Raw genomic sequence first — 20,520 nt, 5'->3', positions numbered from 1 at the left:
CCACTGGGTGATCTTGGATGTTTTGTGCTGATATGGGGATGTTCCATAGTGTGTGTTTCCCCACTCTCCTGGTGTATATTAACTGTAATCTTTGGTCATCCTGCAGTAGTCATGAACTCCTCTAAAAGTAATTCACACTCATTATGAAGCTGTTATAAAAAATTCTGGTGTAATCCACACTCATTCTGAAGATGTTAAGAAATCATCCTGGAGTAATCCACACTCATCCTGAAGTTGTCCTAAAATCATCCTGGAGTAATCCACACACGTTCTGAAGTTGTCTTAAAATCATCCTGGAGTAATCCACACTCATTCTGAAGATGTCAGGAAATCATCCATGGGTTATCCACAGTAATCATGACATCATCCTGAAATCATCATGGAGTAATTCACACTCCTCCTGAAGTTGTCAATTAGTATTCCTGGAGTAGTACGAGATAATCACGCATTTTTAATTAAGGTAATCAGGACACCATCCTGGAGTAGTTTTTGTGCTGACTCTGGAGTCATCTCATTTAAATATTTTGCCCTATACACATACTTCAGGATGGCTTGGGATGACTTCCTCAGATAATTACAGGAATAGCCCAGCTGAAGTCATCCGATGACTCTAGAATGACTCTAGGATGATCTTCCTTTTTGACAAGGGTATATAACCAAAGTACATTACCAATGGCACCTTACCACGAAAAAGTGACAATATCCAACATAATGAAAAAATATAAAGGCTAAAAGCACGCAAATAGTGAGTTGTAAAGAATACTTGTGTGAGGAAACGTACAAGAAAAAAATATAGCGTGAAACGCTAACAAGAACGTGTTGCTTACCGTGTCAGTTGTTTTCGCCCCCTGGAGACCAATACTGAAAATTCTGACATTTGGTTTCTTCATTTCATCCTCAATGGTTAAAGGAACAATCTCTTTCTCGTTTTCCTTGTCTCCTGAAACACTTTCAGTAAGCTCCACATTTCTCTTCAAGCTCCCTTTCTCCTCGTGTTCATCAATGTCATCCTGGAGTAGAATAGCCTTCCTGAAAGAAGCACACAACATTTAATTTGCCTAATGTTGCCGTGCCCTGTACAGTAGGCATGAATGTGTATGAATGGCCAGGCTTCCTAGAAACCCGAAGATTTTCATTATATTACGTTTTGGCTGAATGAGAATATACAGAAACATAAAGGACGCTAACCTTAGCAAAGATGTATGTATACTCTATGTAGTGCACCTTCCTAAGCAAAAGGTCTGATAGTCATTTCCCTCTTTAGGCCATGGTGATATTTTTTTGTTTGACGGAATGTGGTAGCTAAACAGGTGTGGTACGTGGAATTTCGCTTCGGTGTTCCATAAAACAGGAAAAAAGTTGCCACAAGGCAAACCACGAAGCTCTTAATGTCATGAACATTGCAAAGTTTCCTGGTATTTTGCTAACAAGGTGCACAACAAAGACATTTTGAAGTGTTCCTGAAACAACAAAGCTGCAAACGTTGCGACTCCCCTTTCACCCACCTGGTGGAAAATCATTTGCAAGCTGATTTGCTCTATTCATTTGCAGACAGAATGTTTCACCTAATCCTAGTTATTTATATATGGTTAGTACTATCAGGAGAGACCTGAAGGTTGGTTGAACATGCATCTTAACAACAGACGTTCCTCATTGTTATGACCACTAACTTAAAATCTAACCTCTACAACGCTACATTCATCAACTGGAAGGGAATAAAATGGCCTGAGCAAAGAGTAAATGGCTTTTTGCAAACATAGGAGGCCTGAATTTGTTATTTTCCATGCAGATTTGCTTATTTCCGTCCAGATCGCTCGATATATTTAAAATCACATAGTTATAAAGCTATGAATACAAATGCATGAAAAACATATCCACGATTCCCTGCAGACTTACATTACAGTAGAGCTTCTAAATTTATTCTTGGCGGGTGGGTTACTCCGTCAAATGGTGATGTATATCCCATCTTCCGAAATCTGAATCCCATAGGCTATAATGGCATTTAGATTTCAGCGGATAGGATATCCGTCACCGTTGTGATGGAGTAACCGGTCCACTAGGTTCTAAAATCAGGTCTTAGGGCACAAAGGGTTATTCAGAAATAATGCTGCCTAAATGTTGGTAGAAGTCTAATCAGCACAAAGACACACAACAACAGTTCACATGTCTGTTCATGAGTATACATTGAACAAAGGGTATGCACAGCCGTTCCCACAATGTCTTGTACAAGTCTACAAGAATCATGGGCCTTGGTAGACCACAATGATCTAGCTCACTGGCTAGCTACGGAGTGCCTGCCCGCTCTTTTTTCCTGCAATTCTAAGAGTTGATCTCTCAGGTAGCCTGCAACCATCTTTCTGTCTTTAGTGAGGGGTTTGAGGGTTTCAGAGGACATTTGTGAACATCAGTTGTCTTTGAGGTTGTTTTCTCAACAGCCAGTCTCTGGTCCTATAGTAAGGGGCTGACTCGACTTCAAGGCGCTTGGTCAAATCTTTTAGGCTGGTTTATGGCTTCCACGCGAAAAAGGCATTGGCAGGGCAGGGAAGGGCAGGCTTTAAGAGACACTTTGGCCTAATGAAAACCAGGAGGCAGTTGGCAGCCCACAGCCCAATGCGTGGTTTGAAACACAACTTCAGGGATCTCGTAGGGTCACATATAAAAGAAAAAAATTAACAGCTGAATTGCTCCAGATTACATGCAGATAATCTGGCAGTTGAGCAGATGCCAGTGCATCTATCTAGATTAAATATCCAGCCATTTAGGGTGGCTCAGGCTTTTAAACCTTGAAGAGGGGTTAGGAAAGATCCTCTCCCCAGAGAGAATTGCAGGAGCCTCTGCCTTTTTGCAGAGGCACAGGAATGAGTTACAGACAAAGGCAAGTGTATTGAAAGTGTTTACTATTGTATGTATTAGCTTTAATGTTTCTGAAGAATCAGGCCAGTGATGGCTACACCTAATTTGTGCAAACAGTATGTTCACTCAAATTAATAAACATTGTGAGAAAGTGGAATATTGATTGGTGGGGTTAGAAGACATCACCAAATAATAGTGTCACCATTTTTTTATCAGATCCAGTTAGGTTACTTTACTTTAATTTAAACCACAGCTCAGTCCTGGGTAGCTCTGAGACAGCGCAGTCAGGCTTAACTCCAAGGAAACAAGTTTAATATACTTATCAGTACCAATACAATTCATAAGTAAAAAGTACAACAGAATAAAAAGCCCACTTCAATTTATAAAAAAATATATATACATTTTACTGAGCAAACAGACACCAAAATGACAAAATACAGACAGAAAACCTAGAAATATGTTTTTTAGATACTTTAGATTTTTCTAGAAGCTCAAATCACCAACCGCAGTTATCTGATCGTGCTGGACCAGGTCAAAGTCAGAGGTCAAAGCTGACTGTGACGGAACGTGGCCCGATACACAATCCAAGTTCATCCAGGTCAGCAGTTTTACCTTTTGCCTTAGTCTGAAATGGAAGTTGAGGATTCTCAGAGGGGCAAGGCAACAGGTTGTGGCCGAGTTCAGTTCCACAAGGTCAGATAGCGGTCAGGTAAAGTCTTGGTGAAGCCATTGACTTTTGGTGGGAAAGCTCAGAGCGGGAGAAATTCAAAAGTCACATACAAGGAGGGTCCCTCGTCAGCCAGATACTTATGTCGCCTTCAACAAGTGAAGATTTCTACCTTTGGACTTAGTCACATATTTTGGACCTGGATTCCTCCAGAGGGACAGGGCTGCCAGCTGCAGGCAAACAGGGCTCCATGAAGCCAGATAGCCTCTACGCGATGTCCTGCTGAAATGGATTTGCTGCTGCAGAAAAGTTGCAAGTGGTAGCAACCTGAATCTTTGGCTCAGCAGCAACACACCTTCGTTGCATTGACTTGCCAGGTTGGGCCCGATCTTCTGTTGCTTCTCCTAGCAAAAATCCTTGAAAATTGTTCTATGCTCCCACTTTTCGTGTACAGAAGAAATACATTGTGACACTTAACCAAGGGCCTTAGGGACACCATTTGGGAGAAAGGACTCACTCCAGGGGAGGTCACTAGCACATGAAGTTGGAACTGGTCAGCTGGCCTCTTCAGGAAGGTGTGCTTCTTGCAGCTTTTTGTGACCCAGTAGCTTAACAGGAGGATAACCAATTAGCCCCGAGAGTCCACTCTTCTGTCGTGGGTTCAAGAGGAGCAGGTCCAGTCCTTGGGGCCGCTCTTCACAGGTAAAACAGCAGGCACAGTCCTTGTGAGTTTCAGTCCTTCAGTCAGCAGGTGCAGTCCTTATCCTGTCTTCCACAGGCACAGTAGTGTTCTGAAGTGGTTCTGGGGGGGTGGCATCTTTATCCTTGGCATTAGCATGTGGGTGGGAGGGAGACTCCATGCCCAATAGGGAAAAAGGTATCAGAGTCAATCCTACCCAATTTTACATCACTTCTTGGAGGTTTGGCACTAACACTCCCACAGTGCATCTCTCGGCCCAAATCCCTGGGTCAGAGACAAGGTGTTCACAGGAAGCATTTGCAACATGAACCAGCCACTGCCCTTGCCAGAGCAGCAAAATGACTGTACCACTGTTTACCAATCATCACTCTCTAATAAATGTGTCAATTTGTTCTATTCTCTAAGCTCTAAGGGCCAGATGTATCAAAATATTTTGCACTCGCAAACGGTGAAATCGGCCGTTTGCGAGTGCAAAATCGTGGTCTGCAATGCATCAAAGGCATTCGCAGACCACAAAATAGAAATCGAAAAAATTGCGTTTTTTTGCGTTGCGACCTGGATTTTGCGAATCGCAAACTCCAGGTCGCAAGGCAATTCTGCAAAAAATCGCAAATTGCGATTTTTCGCAGAATGGTATTTTGCACATGCAAAATACCATTGTCTGCAACCAGGTGGTAACCTGGTGCAAAATTTAAAAATGCAGTAAAACTGCATTTTTAAATGTAATATGTAAAGCGCACATGCCCTTTTGGCATGTGTGTACTTTACATGGTAAAAAAAAAAAAAAATTGGGGTGCAGGAGAGGGGGCCTTAAGCCCCCAGCACCCTGGCCTTTTGCTTTTCCCAAATTGCGAAGAGGCCCATAGCTGCGAATGGGGCCAGTATCGCAATTTGCGATTCGGTAATTGCATTTGCGATTTTTAAGAAATCGCTATTACCAATTCGCAAATGTGATACATGGCCCTTTGAGATTCGGTAATAGCGATTTCTTAAAAATCGCAATTACCGAATCGCAGTGGGCCAGATTCATACATCTGGCCCCAGATTATTACTTTGATATTAATGTTCATTGATATTTTAAACAGAAACACGATCATGTAGTGGGCTTTCAGCAATAAAAGCAGTTGCCAAGATATAAGTGCATGTGATGAGCACTGGCAAAACCAGCACAAATTAAGCAGTGGAGCAATTCTTTTGGAAAACAGGTTCTGCAGCAGGCTTACCTTTAACGGGGCTTAGTGCCACTCTGGCTACTTAGACATTGACAGGGGCAGGCCTAGGTGTGGTTCACATCTGCCTGTGAAAGATGTCCCCTTGAAGCTTGTACAGTTGCTAGTCACATACCCAGACCATCCTGGCAGGATGTAGTCACACCTCCTAACAACCAAGGGACTTTTGTTTCCTTTCCTGAGAGCAATTCACAACACTGAGCAGGATGCCAGGTGACAGTTGGGGATATTCTCAGAAAGGGCTAAATAACTGCTGCAGTCCAATATACTAGGGACTTACAGGTAGGTTAAAGATGGCAATTACAGATTAGCCAATTAAACACATTTTTAGGGGTTAGAGCACACACAGCTCTTTGGTAGTGCCCCGATGTTCAGAGTTCATACACTAGGAGTAAATATAGCAACATTTTGTGGCAAACCTGAAAAGGGCAGTTTTTTTCAGAAACAAGTACGAGAGCACCATGTTCCCCAATCTCTGGGTCTCAGTTAACACAGAGATGTTGATAAGCACAGGTAGGCCCCTCAGAAATCTTTAAAAGCTGCCATAAGTTAGGACTTGCACAAAAGGGGCGGAGGCAGGTTTTCCCTTTGGGTGAATGGACAGGTCTCTCCTCCCAGACCGTGCTAAGTATCAACCTGCAGTTTGAGGGGATCCTCAGGATTAGGGGACCCTCAAACTGCTCCCCAAAATATGGGAAATGCTAAAAAGGCAAGGATGCCATGTTACAGCTGCACAGTGTGTTGTGGATATTCTACCTTTAAGAGGCTATCAACGTCACCCAATTCCAAGATTGACCATCCAACTACCAAATCAGTATGCAACTAGGCAGACCCTATCACAATCACCAAACACAGTTCAGCATGCTGTATAATCTGCTATCACCAAACAACCGACAATACTTCATATTCAAAATGCATTATATCCAGTAATATTCAAATACCCTAATAATTCACTTCAGCCCCAAACAAAACAGATAGAAACTCACCCTATTACCCTCATCCACACAATACTGCACCAAGTTCATGTGACTGGCAAAGCATTGCCATCCTGGCAAAGCATTGCCATCCTGGCTGCACATCCCTCTAACTTAGCCAACATACCTTTAAGAACCATTCAGATCAAGCTAGTTTACCAAACATACCACACTCTCAAAAGCATCAAAACTATATAACTGGCCAGAGATACTAATCCAGGGAATGGTATTGTCAGTTTGGGAAATGGACGATGTATACACTAGTGGAACAAAACAAAAAGAAAAGGCCTTCAGCACATCCATTCACCTAGCACCCTACAAAGATCTCTGATGTGATGGGACACATTAGATTGTCAATGTTATTGGTCCTGGCAGGATATTTTTTTGTGGTTTGATTTCATTACCCTTGTTCTTGGGATCACAGAGTGCCCCTGTTCTGGTTTGTACTGTTAGTATTTGTCTTCATGCATCTAATTCTATTACTAATAATACCTAGCAGGATTAAGAAGATGCAATAAGAGAAAAGCAATTTTCATTTGGCCATCGATTATTTAATTACCTTGTTGGGTTATCACATGGCTTTAATATCCCATTTTTATTTTTATGGCTTGCGTTCTCCTTCTGTACGTGGTTCGCTATTAGTTTCCCAACTTGTCCATAAATCTTGTGCATATCTTTTTTTTCTCCTGAAATAGTGACAGAATTAGTTAACTTTCTAATAGCAACAATTAATATAGCATTTCCACGTGAGCCACAGAATACTGTTAATTCAGGCTAAATTCAAGCCATTCAAACATCTTGTGGATCACATTTTACTTGTAGTTCGCTATTAAGCTGTTTATACTGTATTTTGCTTGCTGTGTCAATAAGCAGGAAAAAAAAAAATCAGACTTCGGTGCACCTAAAACTCACCATCCATAGGGACGTCCTTTGGCAACATTATGGTATATACTGACTGACTGCAAGTGTAGACAGACCTCGCCCTTAGATAATCATCATTCTTTTTGTACTGCCAATTATACAATCCTTTCTTGAAAGTTTAAGAGAAAAGCACTTGCAAAGTTAATAATTGTATTGATGTTGCCCAAGCAAGCTAGTGCGACTGATTATTTTTTTATCATTAGCGTATGTCAACAAAAGATATGTTGGTACTTGAACATGGCAGCCAACCACATGTTTGCAGTACAAGTTTTAAAATAAAATATCATTAACTGATTTAGCTGTTTCTAGTGTTTACATACACTGTAATGGCTATTTTACTCCTTTTTATTTTTAAATAAAAAGCTTTTCAGTTGTGACTTGCTTTATTAATGAAGAAGAGCCGAATAAATCACCAGCCAAACAAGCAGTCATATCGCAGCAGCTACAATGTAACAGTGTAACTTTAAAACTGTAAAAAGGAAGCTGAAAATAAATCCCGGTTTAACTGTATAGTGAAGTCAGACAAAATAGCCAGTATTTAAAGTCATTATGAAAATATAATTTAAAAAAAGCAAAATTGACATCAGCCTTGTCACTGAAGAGAAAGGAACTTTTGTTAGACAGAAGTGAACAATATGCCCAGGCTATGTGCAGTCACTCACTGCACATAGGGAGTCATTGGGTATACTGTATGCTGTGGTGGGCGGAAGTAAAACATGAATGGCAAAAACCGAACCAATGGATGAAGCCCACTGACCAAAAACCTCTTGTGTATGTCTTGTGTAAAGTTTCATAAAAACAATAGTCGATGTCTCGAACGCCAGACCTAAAGAATGCTTTCCAGCACAGTTGCAGCTTGGCAGACTATGCGCATATGCACAATAACGGATGTGAAACATTGCTTTTCTTGTGGCATACCTTTAAAAGGTAGTGAAGAGCAGGCTTCACCCAGCAAGACGATTACCTCGTTTAATGAGGGGTTCAATATTTGAATTGATTCAGGTTGTTAGCCTTACTTTCTTCTATACTGTCACATTCTTTAATCTATTTCTCCTCCAGTAGTCTTTACTAATGGCACCGATTTGGTGGACATTGATGGGAATAGGTCTGTAACAGTTCACAGGCAGGACTGGGAGCTAAGACTAACAAAGTTGCTTCTTTGTTGGAAAAACACACATTCCTAATCAAGCTAACTCTAAGTTACTGTTTTCTTCAATCACTTTTTGATAATATAAAGCCAAACAATAAAAACAACACGTGCCCAACTTCAGAAAGGTAAATAGAATTGCATTTACTACACTGCATATGAATAATTGATGCTGTAGGTATGCATGATGGCGTGTGAGATGTGCACATTTAGGTTTAGTGTATGGGGATTACTGCCTTTTGTGTGTGCATCTATAATTGTGGAAGAGTGGTGCATGTGTTTGTAGACTCCCAGGCCCTGTATTTCGTTACCGTGAACTGGAACCGTGCATCTCTTAACATAAACTCTACTGCACTGCACGCGCTTTGCAGTACCAATGTTAAGTCTACCATATTATTAGAGATACGATTTAAATGTAAAGAACTGATGGAGCAATACTCTTTACAGTATGATACTTGGGTGTGCAAAGAGGACAGAGCAGCACTTGCACTCATCATCCAGCACACATCAATTAACCCGCCCCACCCATTTGTGTGCAGGCAAAATGGGCGTTTAGACGACAATCATTGGTGGCTAAAGTGCTACCCATCACTTGCCATTTGCTTCTCTTGCCAGTGGCATTGCTACCCCTCCTCTCAGCACCTTTAGGCTGAAGCACTTTTTTAGGGTCGAGCCGGCGTTGCATGTGCTTGCGCATGCGTTTTGCTTGCGAGACGCTTTACTAGTTGGAAAAGGGCTCGGAGCCCTGTCCATGTCACGTCAGCTTCTTTGATTGGTTTGGGGGCTTGCCTGTTGAAATCTGCTTGCTTTCATTAGTGTAATGCATGCATACGTCATGCCTTTTCCGATGGTTAGCCCTCCTCAAGGGCAGCAACCAAGTATTGAAAACATGCGAGGCTCGCTGTTTTCCATCCGGTTTGTGGACTACTTTATATCTTTTTTCGCAGCGCGATCTCGCTTGGCAGAAGTCGAGCGCTTTCCATGACATCGACCCCGTTACATAGTTAATTGCACTTTTGCTGGTTACGTAGATAATTGCACTTTTGCCGATAGGTTTCACTACGAGTGAACCGTAGCAGCGCAATCACACTCTTTTTTACATTTAATGTGGCAAGAAACGTTCGGATTGGAGTTTACAACTGCTAATAGCTCTAACTCGGAGAAATGCGAGACCCGTTGCATTGCAAATGCTTGTCTTGCATTGTCTTCCTCGTGTACTTCAGCTGCAAATAGTAGGCAGTTAGGGTCTAAAGGCACTAGAGCAGGTAAAACCGGCGATGCCTTGGATCAAATGGTGCTCTTCGTCTCATTCCCTCCCTCATGGATTATGGTCGGTCAACATTCATGAATGCCGACCCAAGTGAACAAGTACAGTCTTGATAATCACAGACTAAATGTCAACATTTAGCATGAGCCTTTCACAGCTTCTTTGTTGTCATTTTCTTTCACTGGTCATACAACTTAAGGCTTCGAAGGATTTTTTAACAATTTCTTGGAGTTCATTTCCACTACTTGTCAAAGTAATTAGGATGCATCTTTAACACTTTTGCTTTATTATTTTTGTGGCCTCTTTGCAAAACAATTATGTGTTTCAAAGCTTCACCCATTTTCTCTTTTCAGCATTTGTATTTTAGCACTGAGTATTCTTGGGTGACATGTGTAGACAATTACTTAAGGCTAATTTGTGAAGTATTTATTCCTCTTAATTCTCATGATATCAAAGAGAGGTTCTCAGTAGACTGAACATACCTCTTGTTACATACTTTAGGATTACCTTTCACCTGTCTTATTGCTCGTCAATATTAAGGCACACAAATCACACTGCAAACACTGGGTTCACTCTTGCCAACTCTAAAATGATCCCTGATAACAGAATCAAATGCACTATTCATACTGAATTACATACATGGGACATTCTTGGTTAAAACACTGGTCACAGTCGGCCATGCAAAGGTCACAGCAATCCCAACTTAAGGGGATACAGTTTATATACCATTTGTTAAGTATTCAGGTAGATCAGTGCATGGGGAGTGTTGCTGGGGTTAAAAAAAAGGACATCCCTTTCGAACTGACTAGATTTGAGATGTGCATTGTAAGAAATTGGGTTATTGGTTGACTCGGATGTGAGCCCTGGTCAAGCAACAGTCACAATCCCTTGCAGGTTGAACCACAAAAAGTCACAAATTTTACCCGTGCTTAAAATAAGGTAGCTAGGCACAAAAAGTAGTCAGGCTGAACTTAGAAGCAATGTGTTAAGTATTTATGCAGTACACAAACAGCAACACAGTGCAAATACAACACAATAGAAATCCCAAACCAAGTGTGAAAAGTAGAGAAAATGTTAATACATTATTTGACACCAACACCATCAAAATCCAACTAGTAGGACTGGAGTTATGATTTTTTAAAGTTTAAGGTTCAAAATAGCAAGTCCTCAGTTTTGGAAAATGGGCACCTGGGCTCCTTCAGCACCACAACCAATGGTCCAGGGCTGGATGGAGACCTGTTGGGGGTTCAAGGCTCACTCAGGCTGGGTCCAGGTGCCGGTTCAAGATGGTGGGAGTGTATTATGTCGGCCACTTAAACTAGCCCATGGAGTCACTTTTGGAATCCTGGGTGCAGGTTAATATGCAAGGCTCCACAGCAGGGCTGGCCTCTGAAGGGTCAAGACAGGCTCCAGGCAGCAAAGCAGCAGTCTTTCTAGGTACAGCAGCAGTCTGGTAGAAAATCCAGAGCAGGCAGTCCTCTGAGAGCCCTTCCGCAGACCCAGTAGTGGACTGACAAGTAGGTCTGAGAGACCTATTTCTATATCCTGGTGCCCTGCTCCTAGAATTTGGGAGAAGTTTCCAGAAAGGTTCTTTGAACTTCCAGGAGATTTCTGCCTCCCCTGCTGTGGCACCTAGCTGACTGCACTGACAATACAGGGTAACAACCCTGCTAGCCAACAGAGCTCATCCTATTCAGATGTAAGTGGGGCTGTACTTAGTCCTCCCCCATCAAGTCAGTTAATGGCCCACTAAGGATCTGCTAATCCCACTATTGTGGGACTGTCTGGGGTGAATTCAAAAAGTCTCAACTGTCAGTTACACCTAGTCATGTGACCTAAGGCAGGCTAGATGTACAGAGGGCTATGGGCAGGAAAAATGCCAGCTTTATAAAAGTGGCATTTTCCAACTTGTAATGATAATTTCAACTTTACCATTAAAGAGTCTTATCCTTTTAAGTTCATAGATACCAACTATGATTAACCTACCACCTCTGGTTTAGGAATTACAGCATATTAGATGTAATAAGGAATCCCCACTGTTATCCTATGTAAGGGGTACGCCTCACAGTAGTGAAAAAATGAATTTGGGAGTTTTTCACTACTAGGACATTTAAAATTAAAATGTACATAGCCTACCTTTTGATTACACAGCACACTGCCCTGTTGACATGGCAGTGGCCACTGCCTTCAGTCTGCAATGACAGGCCTGGGACATGTTTTAAGGTGCTACATAAGTGTGTGGCACAATAAATGCTGTAGGCCTACTGGTAGCATTTAATTTACAAGCCACTCTACAAGGACTTGCATGTAAATTAAATATGCCAATCAGGTAAATGCCAACTAAACCATGTTTAGGGGAGTACGCACAAACATTTTAGCACAAGTTACCAGTGGTAAAGCACACAGAGTCCCGATGCCAACAAGCAAAAAAACAGCAAAAAGTAGGAGGAGGAAGGCAAAAAGTTTGGGGGTGCCATAAACACTAGCATGACTAACTTGGGTACTTAATTGGTTTTTCAGCCTGAGTAGAGCTACTGCTGATACTTCACATTATTTTATATACAGGGCAGACCTTAAAGAAAAAAGGGGTCACCCTAATGCTTACTTAGATTTATGTGTATTTTGGATGAAATATGTGGGACTTAAACAGGAATTTATGATATGGCTGTCACCAGTTTTTAGGTCGAAAGTAAGCGTACGGCCTCTTGTATACTTTTAAGTATACTTCTTCTGTGGGCTTCCAGCTATTTCATTTGTTAGTTTCAGTGCCATTTAAAAATCCTTGTTTGCTAGTGGTCAGTCATGTCTCTTTGTCCCGCCTTCTTCTGTGTGGGAGCAGGAACCAACTACTGTATAATTACGCTTTATCCTCTTGATCCGCTCTGCAGGGGACTTTTTTTTTATTTTTTACTTTGTTTCCTTCTCCTGTTGAGGGATGCTTCCCTTTTCATTTGCAGAGCATTGTTGCTCTGAACCTAGCTGTAAAGAAGGCTATAAATGAGGCTGTTATCTTGTTCACAATTGGTCTTTATGGGCTCTCTGCACCCTCTCGCAGATGCTTGGTTCCCACACTTCCTTGGCTTAGATTTTCTTTACCAAGTGTGCCTGCCTGGAGGGTCACTTGTAATTGCTTATAGCCAAGGCACCCAGATCTACCAGGGCTCCGCAATCCTTACAGAATGTGCCCACTTCTGCTCCATACTGGGATCCCACTCGCAGTTCCATCAGTGCACCTCAATGCACACACTCCAAGCCCTCAACAGTGCCAGTGCCAGAACCACACACAAGCTGTCTGCCAGAGCACCTCAGTCCTTGCAGTCAGTACAGAATGCTGTTCCGGTAGAGGGACCTCAGACGCAGCTCCATCAGTGCACCTCCATTCACACGCTCGAAGTCCACAGTCGTGCTGTTGCCAGGAACCCCATGCATGCTGTCTGCCAGAGCACCTCAGCACTTACAGTCAGTACACTCTGCTGCTCCAGTACTGGGAGCTCAGGCGCCGCTCCATAAGTGCATCTCCATTCACACGCTCCAAGGCCTCAGCCGTGCCAGTGCAGTCGCAGGCACCCCATGCACGCTGTCTGCCAGAGCACCTCAGTTATTGCAGTGAGTACACTCTGCTGCTCCAGTACTGGGACCTCAGGCGCAGCTCCATCAGTGCACCTCCATTCACACACTCCAAGCCCTCAGGCATGCCAGTGCCAGGAACCCCATGCACGTTGTCTGCCAGAGCACCTCAGGACTTGCAGTCAGTACACTCTGCTGCTCCAGTACTGTGACCTCCGGTGAGGCTCCATCAGTGCACCTCAGTTCTACCCTGGTGAGGTTACTTCCTTTCCTATACTGGGACCCTGCTCACATACAGTTCCATTACAGCAGTTCAATTCTAATATTCAGTCCCACTGCCAATACTGGACCCAAAAGAGCAAAACACAGCTCAGCCAGTGCACCTCAAGTCTAACATCCAATGCCACTGTTGATGGGAACCACCACAACTCCGCCAGAATCCATAAATTCTAACATTCAGTACACATTTCTTCTCAGTACTAATGCTCAGACACGCCCTTCAAGACTGCTCACTTCTGTGGTTCAGAGGCAATGCCACTCCCATGCTGGGCTTCACTCGCAGCTCCACCAGAGCACCTCCAGGCTAACACTCAGCAACACTGGCACGCCAACACTAGGTTCCACATATAGCTCCATTAATATACCTGACTTCTGACTTTGGCGGTCATTATGAACGTGGCGGTGTGGCCCACCATGCCGGCGGTGGCAGGTAAAACCGCCAGCCGGCATGGCGGGCCACACCGCCATATAATGTACCCCATGAGGGCCGCCATCGGCAGCCATCACTCACCGCCAGGCTGCCTCCGTCAGGCAGCATGGCGGCGGTCGGAAACATTATCCAAAAGGGCAACGGTGCTGCACCTCAGATAATGTTTCCTCAGCCACCAGCCTTTCCCTGGTGGGTTTCCCCGCCAGGGAAAGGCTGGCGGAAGGGGTGCACCGGGGCACCCCTGGGGGCCCCTGCACTGCCTATGCACTTGGCATGGGCAGTGCAGGGGCCCCGGTGCAGTGCCCCATCGCGCAGGTCACTGCCCGATTTTCGGGCAGTGATCTGCGCAACTGGTGCAGCTGCACCTGCCGCACAGAGGCATTGGCGGTGGCTCCATGGAGCCGCCAACAATGTCCCAGCCAGGCCTTCCTGTGGGCCGGTGGGGGGAAACGATGTTTCCCCCTGCCGGCCCACAGGAATGTTCCTAATACGGCCGGTTGGGATCCGGGGACGCTGGCGGTCAGTGTTTTGACCGCCAGTATGAACCCGTCGGTTTTTACCGCCGTGTTCATAATGAGGGCCTTTGTGTGCCCATTACTATTCCAGTACTTCAGCCCACATACAACTCTCGTCAGTGGACCTGAACCCTCACCTGCAGTGTCCCATTATTCCAATACAAGGAATTACATGGTGCTCGGTTTCTCATTCCTCATCCGCTTCCTTTCTATTATTCCAGCACTGGGCTGGGACATAGTTCTGTCTATACCCCCAGTCCTGATCTGAAGTCCCCCAATACTGCTGTATTGGGCTTATTATACAACTCTGCTAATGCACCTCCTGCTGTTCTACAGTGCCCCCTACTTTTCCACACCTTGATTTCTGTTTGAGAACATTGGTGGGGTGGCAATTAAATCTATTCAGCAACTGCCATCTTTATTTGGGAGGGTATGTTTTACCTATCTCACTCCATTCTTTCCTTTACTCAGTTTACTCTCAATGTTTTCTTTCTCCCCCACTTTTCTCTTTCCAGCTCTTAAAATCCACACGTTAAACGTTTTGCTCTTTCTTTCAACTGTTTATTTCTACTCCTCTCCTTCTTTATTTCCCTCTTCCGTTTGCTACCTCCACTTTCAAACTTGCAAAAACGTGGTTATTTCTTTCCTTGTTTTGTTCCTCTCCTTTTTCTTCACCAGGCGTTCATTCTTTCACTATTGTTTTCTCTTCCCTTCATTCTTTCTTTGTATTTTTTTATTTGCTCTTTCGTTTGACTCTGTATGCGTCTTTACACCTTTTCTTTAGATCCTTTTTTTTCCTCTGGTGTTTTTCTTATCTTTATCTGTCAATTCACGTTTTACTATAAATCCCTCTTTTTCCCGTCTGTATGGGGAAGCCACAAGTTACTTGTCAGGACCTGAAATGTCAAAGTGGTTTTCCCATTCTGTGCTGTGGGAAATGTGTCAGTACATACATGCCCTGGTTCTTTCACTGCTTGTTTCTCTCACCATCTCTATTTTTTCTCTAATGTTCATTTTTCTCTTTCACAGTTCTTTTATTATTTTTCCTCTTTATCTTTTGTTTGCTAGCTTCCTTCCCTTTTTTCTTTTGTCGCACATATTTTCTCTATTTCTTCTCTTAGTTGTGTGCTCTTTTTCTCGTTCTTTCTTTCCCTTCTTTCTTTTATTTCCTTGCGACCCCATCTCTTTCTTCCTATTGTCTGTTGTATTCCTTTTGCTTCTTTTTTTCTGCTCCATCCGCTTTCTCTCCTGAGGCCTAGTTATCAATGGAGCAACAGGTGTAGTGGCACTGGGCCCAGAGACCTACGGACCTCACTCAACTCTAATTACAGCTGTTTTTTCCTACCGAAATTACAGTCAACCATTTTCCTTTCTTATTTCAGGGCCCATGAAACCATTACTACTCCACTTGTCCTCTCCATCTTCTCTCCAGACTCCCTCTTTCCTTTCACCCTCCTCTCCATCCCAAAGGATATTTCTGTTATGATGTTTTGAGCATTACACTCTAATATCAAAAGTTTATTTCTGATAAAGGTTGATATGATAATTGTATATGTTTAAAGATAGAGGAAATGCTTTAGTTAAATGCTGGGCCACTGGAATTATGTGGCAGGAAAATAAGAAATTATGAGGTAGGGTTCACCAATTTATGTGGCACGAAAAGTCCAGTTATGAATTTACAATGCTAATAGATCTAATTCAAGAAAATGCGAGACCTATTGCATTGTAAATGCTTGTTATGTCTTGCTATATTAAAACAAAGATGGAGAAGGAGGTTGTGGGGCTGGGTCTGTCCTCCTTATAGCCTATATAAAATTACAAAAAGAGGCCCAGCTAAAAGAACTACCACAGGATGGATAGGAAAAAGGATTTTCCTGTTAAAAGAACTCTCACCCATCAGTGTAACACCTTGGTGACATGCTTCATCATAAGGGTTCTTCCCGTTCCGCTACAGAGTGGGGCATGCTACAACCTACGGGATAAGTGAGAGCACTGATGTAGTCTTGTCAATGTGAATCACAGGAGGGATAGGAGTGCGGGGTCTTGGGTGAGATAAAAATATATGTCTCCTAGTAATTCCAATGATTTAATGGATCTCTTGGAGGTGGTATGATTAAAAAGGTGGAAGTAGGGGATGTAATGTACCTGACTTCCTAGTCTACAGGTTTCGGAGCCTCCCTGGCCCCACTCCTTGTTTGACTACCTCTAATGAAAGCATAAATAATACATGCTCTGTGATATGGTGCAATTCACCGTTCGTCATTGATACTCAGTAGTATTTGGAAACACAGCCCATGGTATGAATCATAGCAACCTTCCTACCATCACAACCTGCCATATCTATCAGACCTAATTACCATATCTACTTACCCACCATACCAACTAATCCATCACACATACCAGCCCTATCAACAATATCTACTGACTGTACTTACCTAACATACCTACCATGCTTAAACTACTTTACCTAACCTACAATTGCTACTGCAACTAATCTATTTTACACACCATACCTAACCTATCATACCTAATCTAAATAGTAACCTAACCAAACATATCTAGCCCAACATACCCAGTTACCTACCGTACCTAATTAACTATCGTGCTGAACCTATTATAGGGACCTCTTTCATACTTGACTACCATAGCTAATATACTTATTCTAATTTACCTGATCTAACCAATGTACCATAGCTAGCCTATCATACTTAACTTATCACACCTAACCCATCTACAACAGCTATCAAACCTACTTACATACCTACCATACCTTCTTAGCTACCTACTATACTTACCTACCTGCCTAATGTACCTAACACACTATACATATCTACCAAATCTAACCCACCATCCCCACCTACCCACTAGATTTAACCTAACAAACATAGCTAATCTACTATACATAACCTACTGTACCTAAGTAACCATGCCTACCATACATAACCTACCACAGTTAATTTACCTTTTACCTTCACCTCTTCAGTGTGTATGTCTTACACCTTCCCTGATGTGGTGATTTTGTGAAAAAGAGGCATAATATGTCAATGGGATCTCTAGTAAGGATTTAAGGTATCGCAGACTGCTACAGAAAGCACTTGTGACTACCTCAAAGAACTGTGATACTGACATCTGCATCAGGGAACTGTCACTTGCAAGTTCTGAACAACGTGAAAATGTGACTGTCATTCCTTTTTTTTAAACAAGCATTGGAAAAATCCAGTAGGTCTTGTCTCTAAAAAGCCAAGATACTGGCCCTGTCAATTCTTTTTTTGATTGCTATTCGCAAGCTGGTACATGCAGGTGAATAGATGGCAACCTTGCAGTGAACTTTCGATTAAAGAAAAACGTTCCAGAATGGCCACATATGTGTACACATGCACCTTGATGCATGTTCATGTGTGCGTCATGACACATGCTTACATGTGTGATGGCGCACGCATGCATGCTTGTGTCATGATGCATGGCGGCCATTTTTAATTTACCAATCTAGTCGTTAGAATGGTGATTTTTTTTTTTTTTCAAACTGAACATTAGGTGCATACCAGCGCAAAATAGGATTTAAATAGTTTGGTAGCACTTTTTAGCAATTGATTCCATATACGACTAACTAGAAAATATTTATAAAATTGAGCGTCTGACGACAAGCGGGCAAGGAGCATTTGGGGGAGGGGAGGAAAACGAAAACTCACTGGGGTTGAGGAGTCCAGGGGAAAAAGCAGGGGAAAAAGCATTCCATGCCATGGAGTGATCAAAGCAAAAGAAAAAAAAAGTCTCCTAAAGTCAGCAGTAGAAGGATACATTGAATCAAAACACAGTAATATCGTAATGCACTTCTATGGGACAAACACAAGAGCAAGGACCCGACCAAAAATCCACTTGAAGTATATGCAATGTTTTAGAAACAACAGGTCCGCCAACAAACAGCTAATGCTGCCTGTAACAGAGTTGTAAATAGCTAAACCTTTTTGGCTTTGCCACTGCTTGTTTATTCAAAGGAATTTAAAAAAAAAATAGTTTATAGTCTTTCGATTGAAGTAGGCTTAAGTGTTTTGAATTGGAATAAAAAGTATAAAGCTCTGTTCTATTTAGGCTGGGATTCCATTCTTTAGAAATATCAATTACTTCAGTGCAGACTTATGCTCAAGTCTTTTATGAGAACTAGTTTGGGCCAACCACCTTTATTGGGAGTGACAGGGACTGGCAAGTGCTAAAGCACTATGAACGCTTGTGTAGATTATGCCATGGCTCTGTTGAAACTTTAGTTTAATTATTTTCCACGTTATGTATTAAGTATATTAGGGGGCATTTATATTGCTCGGTTGTAATTGAAAACTGATATTAGTACGGGCGACGTGACTAATTTGCTTCACATTATGAATAGCCAAGACATAAGTTTAGTGGGCTGTATTGTTTTTGTAATACTTTTTTTTTTAATTCATTGCTGCCTAATGTAATTTGTAAAGGCATGTTTTATTGTCTGTACGTCTTTAAAGCTACGCCTTTAAACAAAAAAAAACCGATAATGACGCCCCATCCTATCAATCTTGGTGTAGCACAGAACTGTATTACCATGTTTGTGTGAAGCCCAGCTCTGTTTAGTGGTGGATTTCGAGAGTGTTTTGCTGCTAGCAGGCTGTTTTGGTAATCTAAGATTCACTATCATCAATGATTTTATTCTTTCCATTTTCTTTATAGTTCTTATTTAGTTTATCATTAAAACCCAATCCAATGAATTTAGCCTTTTAGTCTAGAGGAAACATAAAGTCACTGGTGCTCCGCTAAAGAAGAACATCTCACTCCCAACTCACTTTTGCCGCTCTTAAACATAGTTTATAACAGGAAATTAAGCTATATTGTGCTCTCCTGTCCTTATGCATTTTGTGGGTATTTGAGTAAAACTATGAAATCACAATAGTATTATAACAAAGAGAAAGAGCAATTTTTGTACATAGCCTCGTTTCTCCTGCCCCTGGACGGAACCTATGGTCTATCTCCGAGCAAAAATTAGCTGTTGCTGATAAATCTTGTTGACCAATCAGGAACACTGAGAGATAAAAAGTAATTATGCACCACAGATCCACCGCAAACAGTACACGAAGATGAAAGGCACATATGTGAACGTTAGGAGTGGGAGTAAGACACACAAAAACACACACAGACACACACCCGCCCCTCTTACCCCCCAAAGAAGCAAGATAACAGACAAAAGACATAATGGGGATCAAAGCCCAAAAGTGTGTGAGAGAGAGAGAGAGAGAGAGACTGATGGAAGTGCACCACAAGCACAAAGAGAGTTGGACGTCTATAAAAGGAGGTGTGTGTGTGTCTAAATAGGGAGGAGGAGGATGAATTGAATGGTGAAACACATACACTCCCTACAAAACTTGAAAAAAACATGCCTAAACTCAGAACGACATGTGTGGTAGAAGCCTATCTAGAAGTACCTGACGTCTATAAGTCTCTTTATGTGCTGATGAAAGAGTATGTTTGTTTGGGCCAAAAACAAACATGACCTGTTTTTGTACCACAAAGCATGGTGGAAAGTCGTGCCCTTTGCCTTGACGGTGCTGCAGTCTATGTTATTGGCACAGAAGATGACTAGTCTAAAGGCCTGATTTAGAGTTGGCACAGGGGTTACTGTGGTGATGGATATCCCATCCACCTAAATATAAATCCCATAGGATATAATGGGATTTGGCTTTCGGTGGACAGGAAATCTGACACTGTTATGATGGAGTAACTTGACTGCCAAGTTCTAAATGTGGCCCTAAGTCATTTACCCAGTACGTGCCCAGTGGGCACTTAAGGCAGGGGTATTGAGCACAGGGCATGGTCAAAGGCATTATCCATTGTGGGTACTGTGGGCAGAGATACAAGGCCTGGCTAAAGGACATTGCCATCAGGCATGCCAAACTATATAATTATAAAACCTAACACATTTATTGTACAGAGGGGTGTAAAAGGGACTTTA

The 20,520-nt window shown here is 42.4% G+C and overlaps 1 protein-coding gene across 1 annotated transcript in view; it reads right to left on the bottom strand.

Annotated features, from left to right (window-relative positions):
* The window catches only part of C4_2H1orf141 (chromosome 4_2 C1orf141 homolog), a 171,705-nt gene that overhangs the window by 69,349 nt on the left and 81,836 nt on the right, over nt 1-20,520 (bottom strand). The window contains exons 7-8 of the mRNA XM_069232472.1: nt 6,983-7,109; nt 828-1,029 (exon numbers count right to left, since the gene is read on the bottom strand). Coding sequence (XP_069088573.1) covers nt 828-1,029; nt 6,983-7,109 — 329 coding nt within the window. The remainder of the gene's footprint in view (nt 1-827; nt 1,030-6,982; nt 7,110-20,520) is intronic.

The sequence above is a fragment of the Pleurodeles waltl genome, chromosome 4_2 (genome assembly GCF_031143425.1).
Source record: "Pleurodeles waltl isolate 20211129_DDA chromosome 4_2, aPleWal1.hap1.20221129, whole genome shotgun sequence".
Lineage (NCBI taxonomy): Eukaryota > Metazoa > Chordata > Amphibia > Caudata > Salamandridae > Pleurodeles > Pleurodeles waltl.
This window is presented reverse-complemented; position numbering and strand designations above follow the sequence as displayed.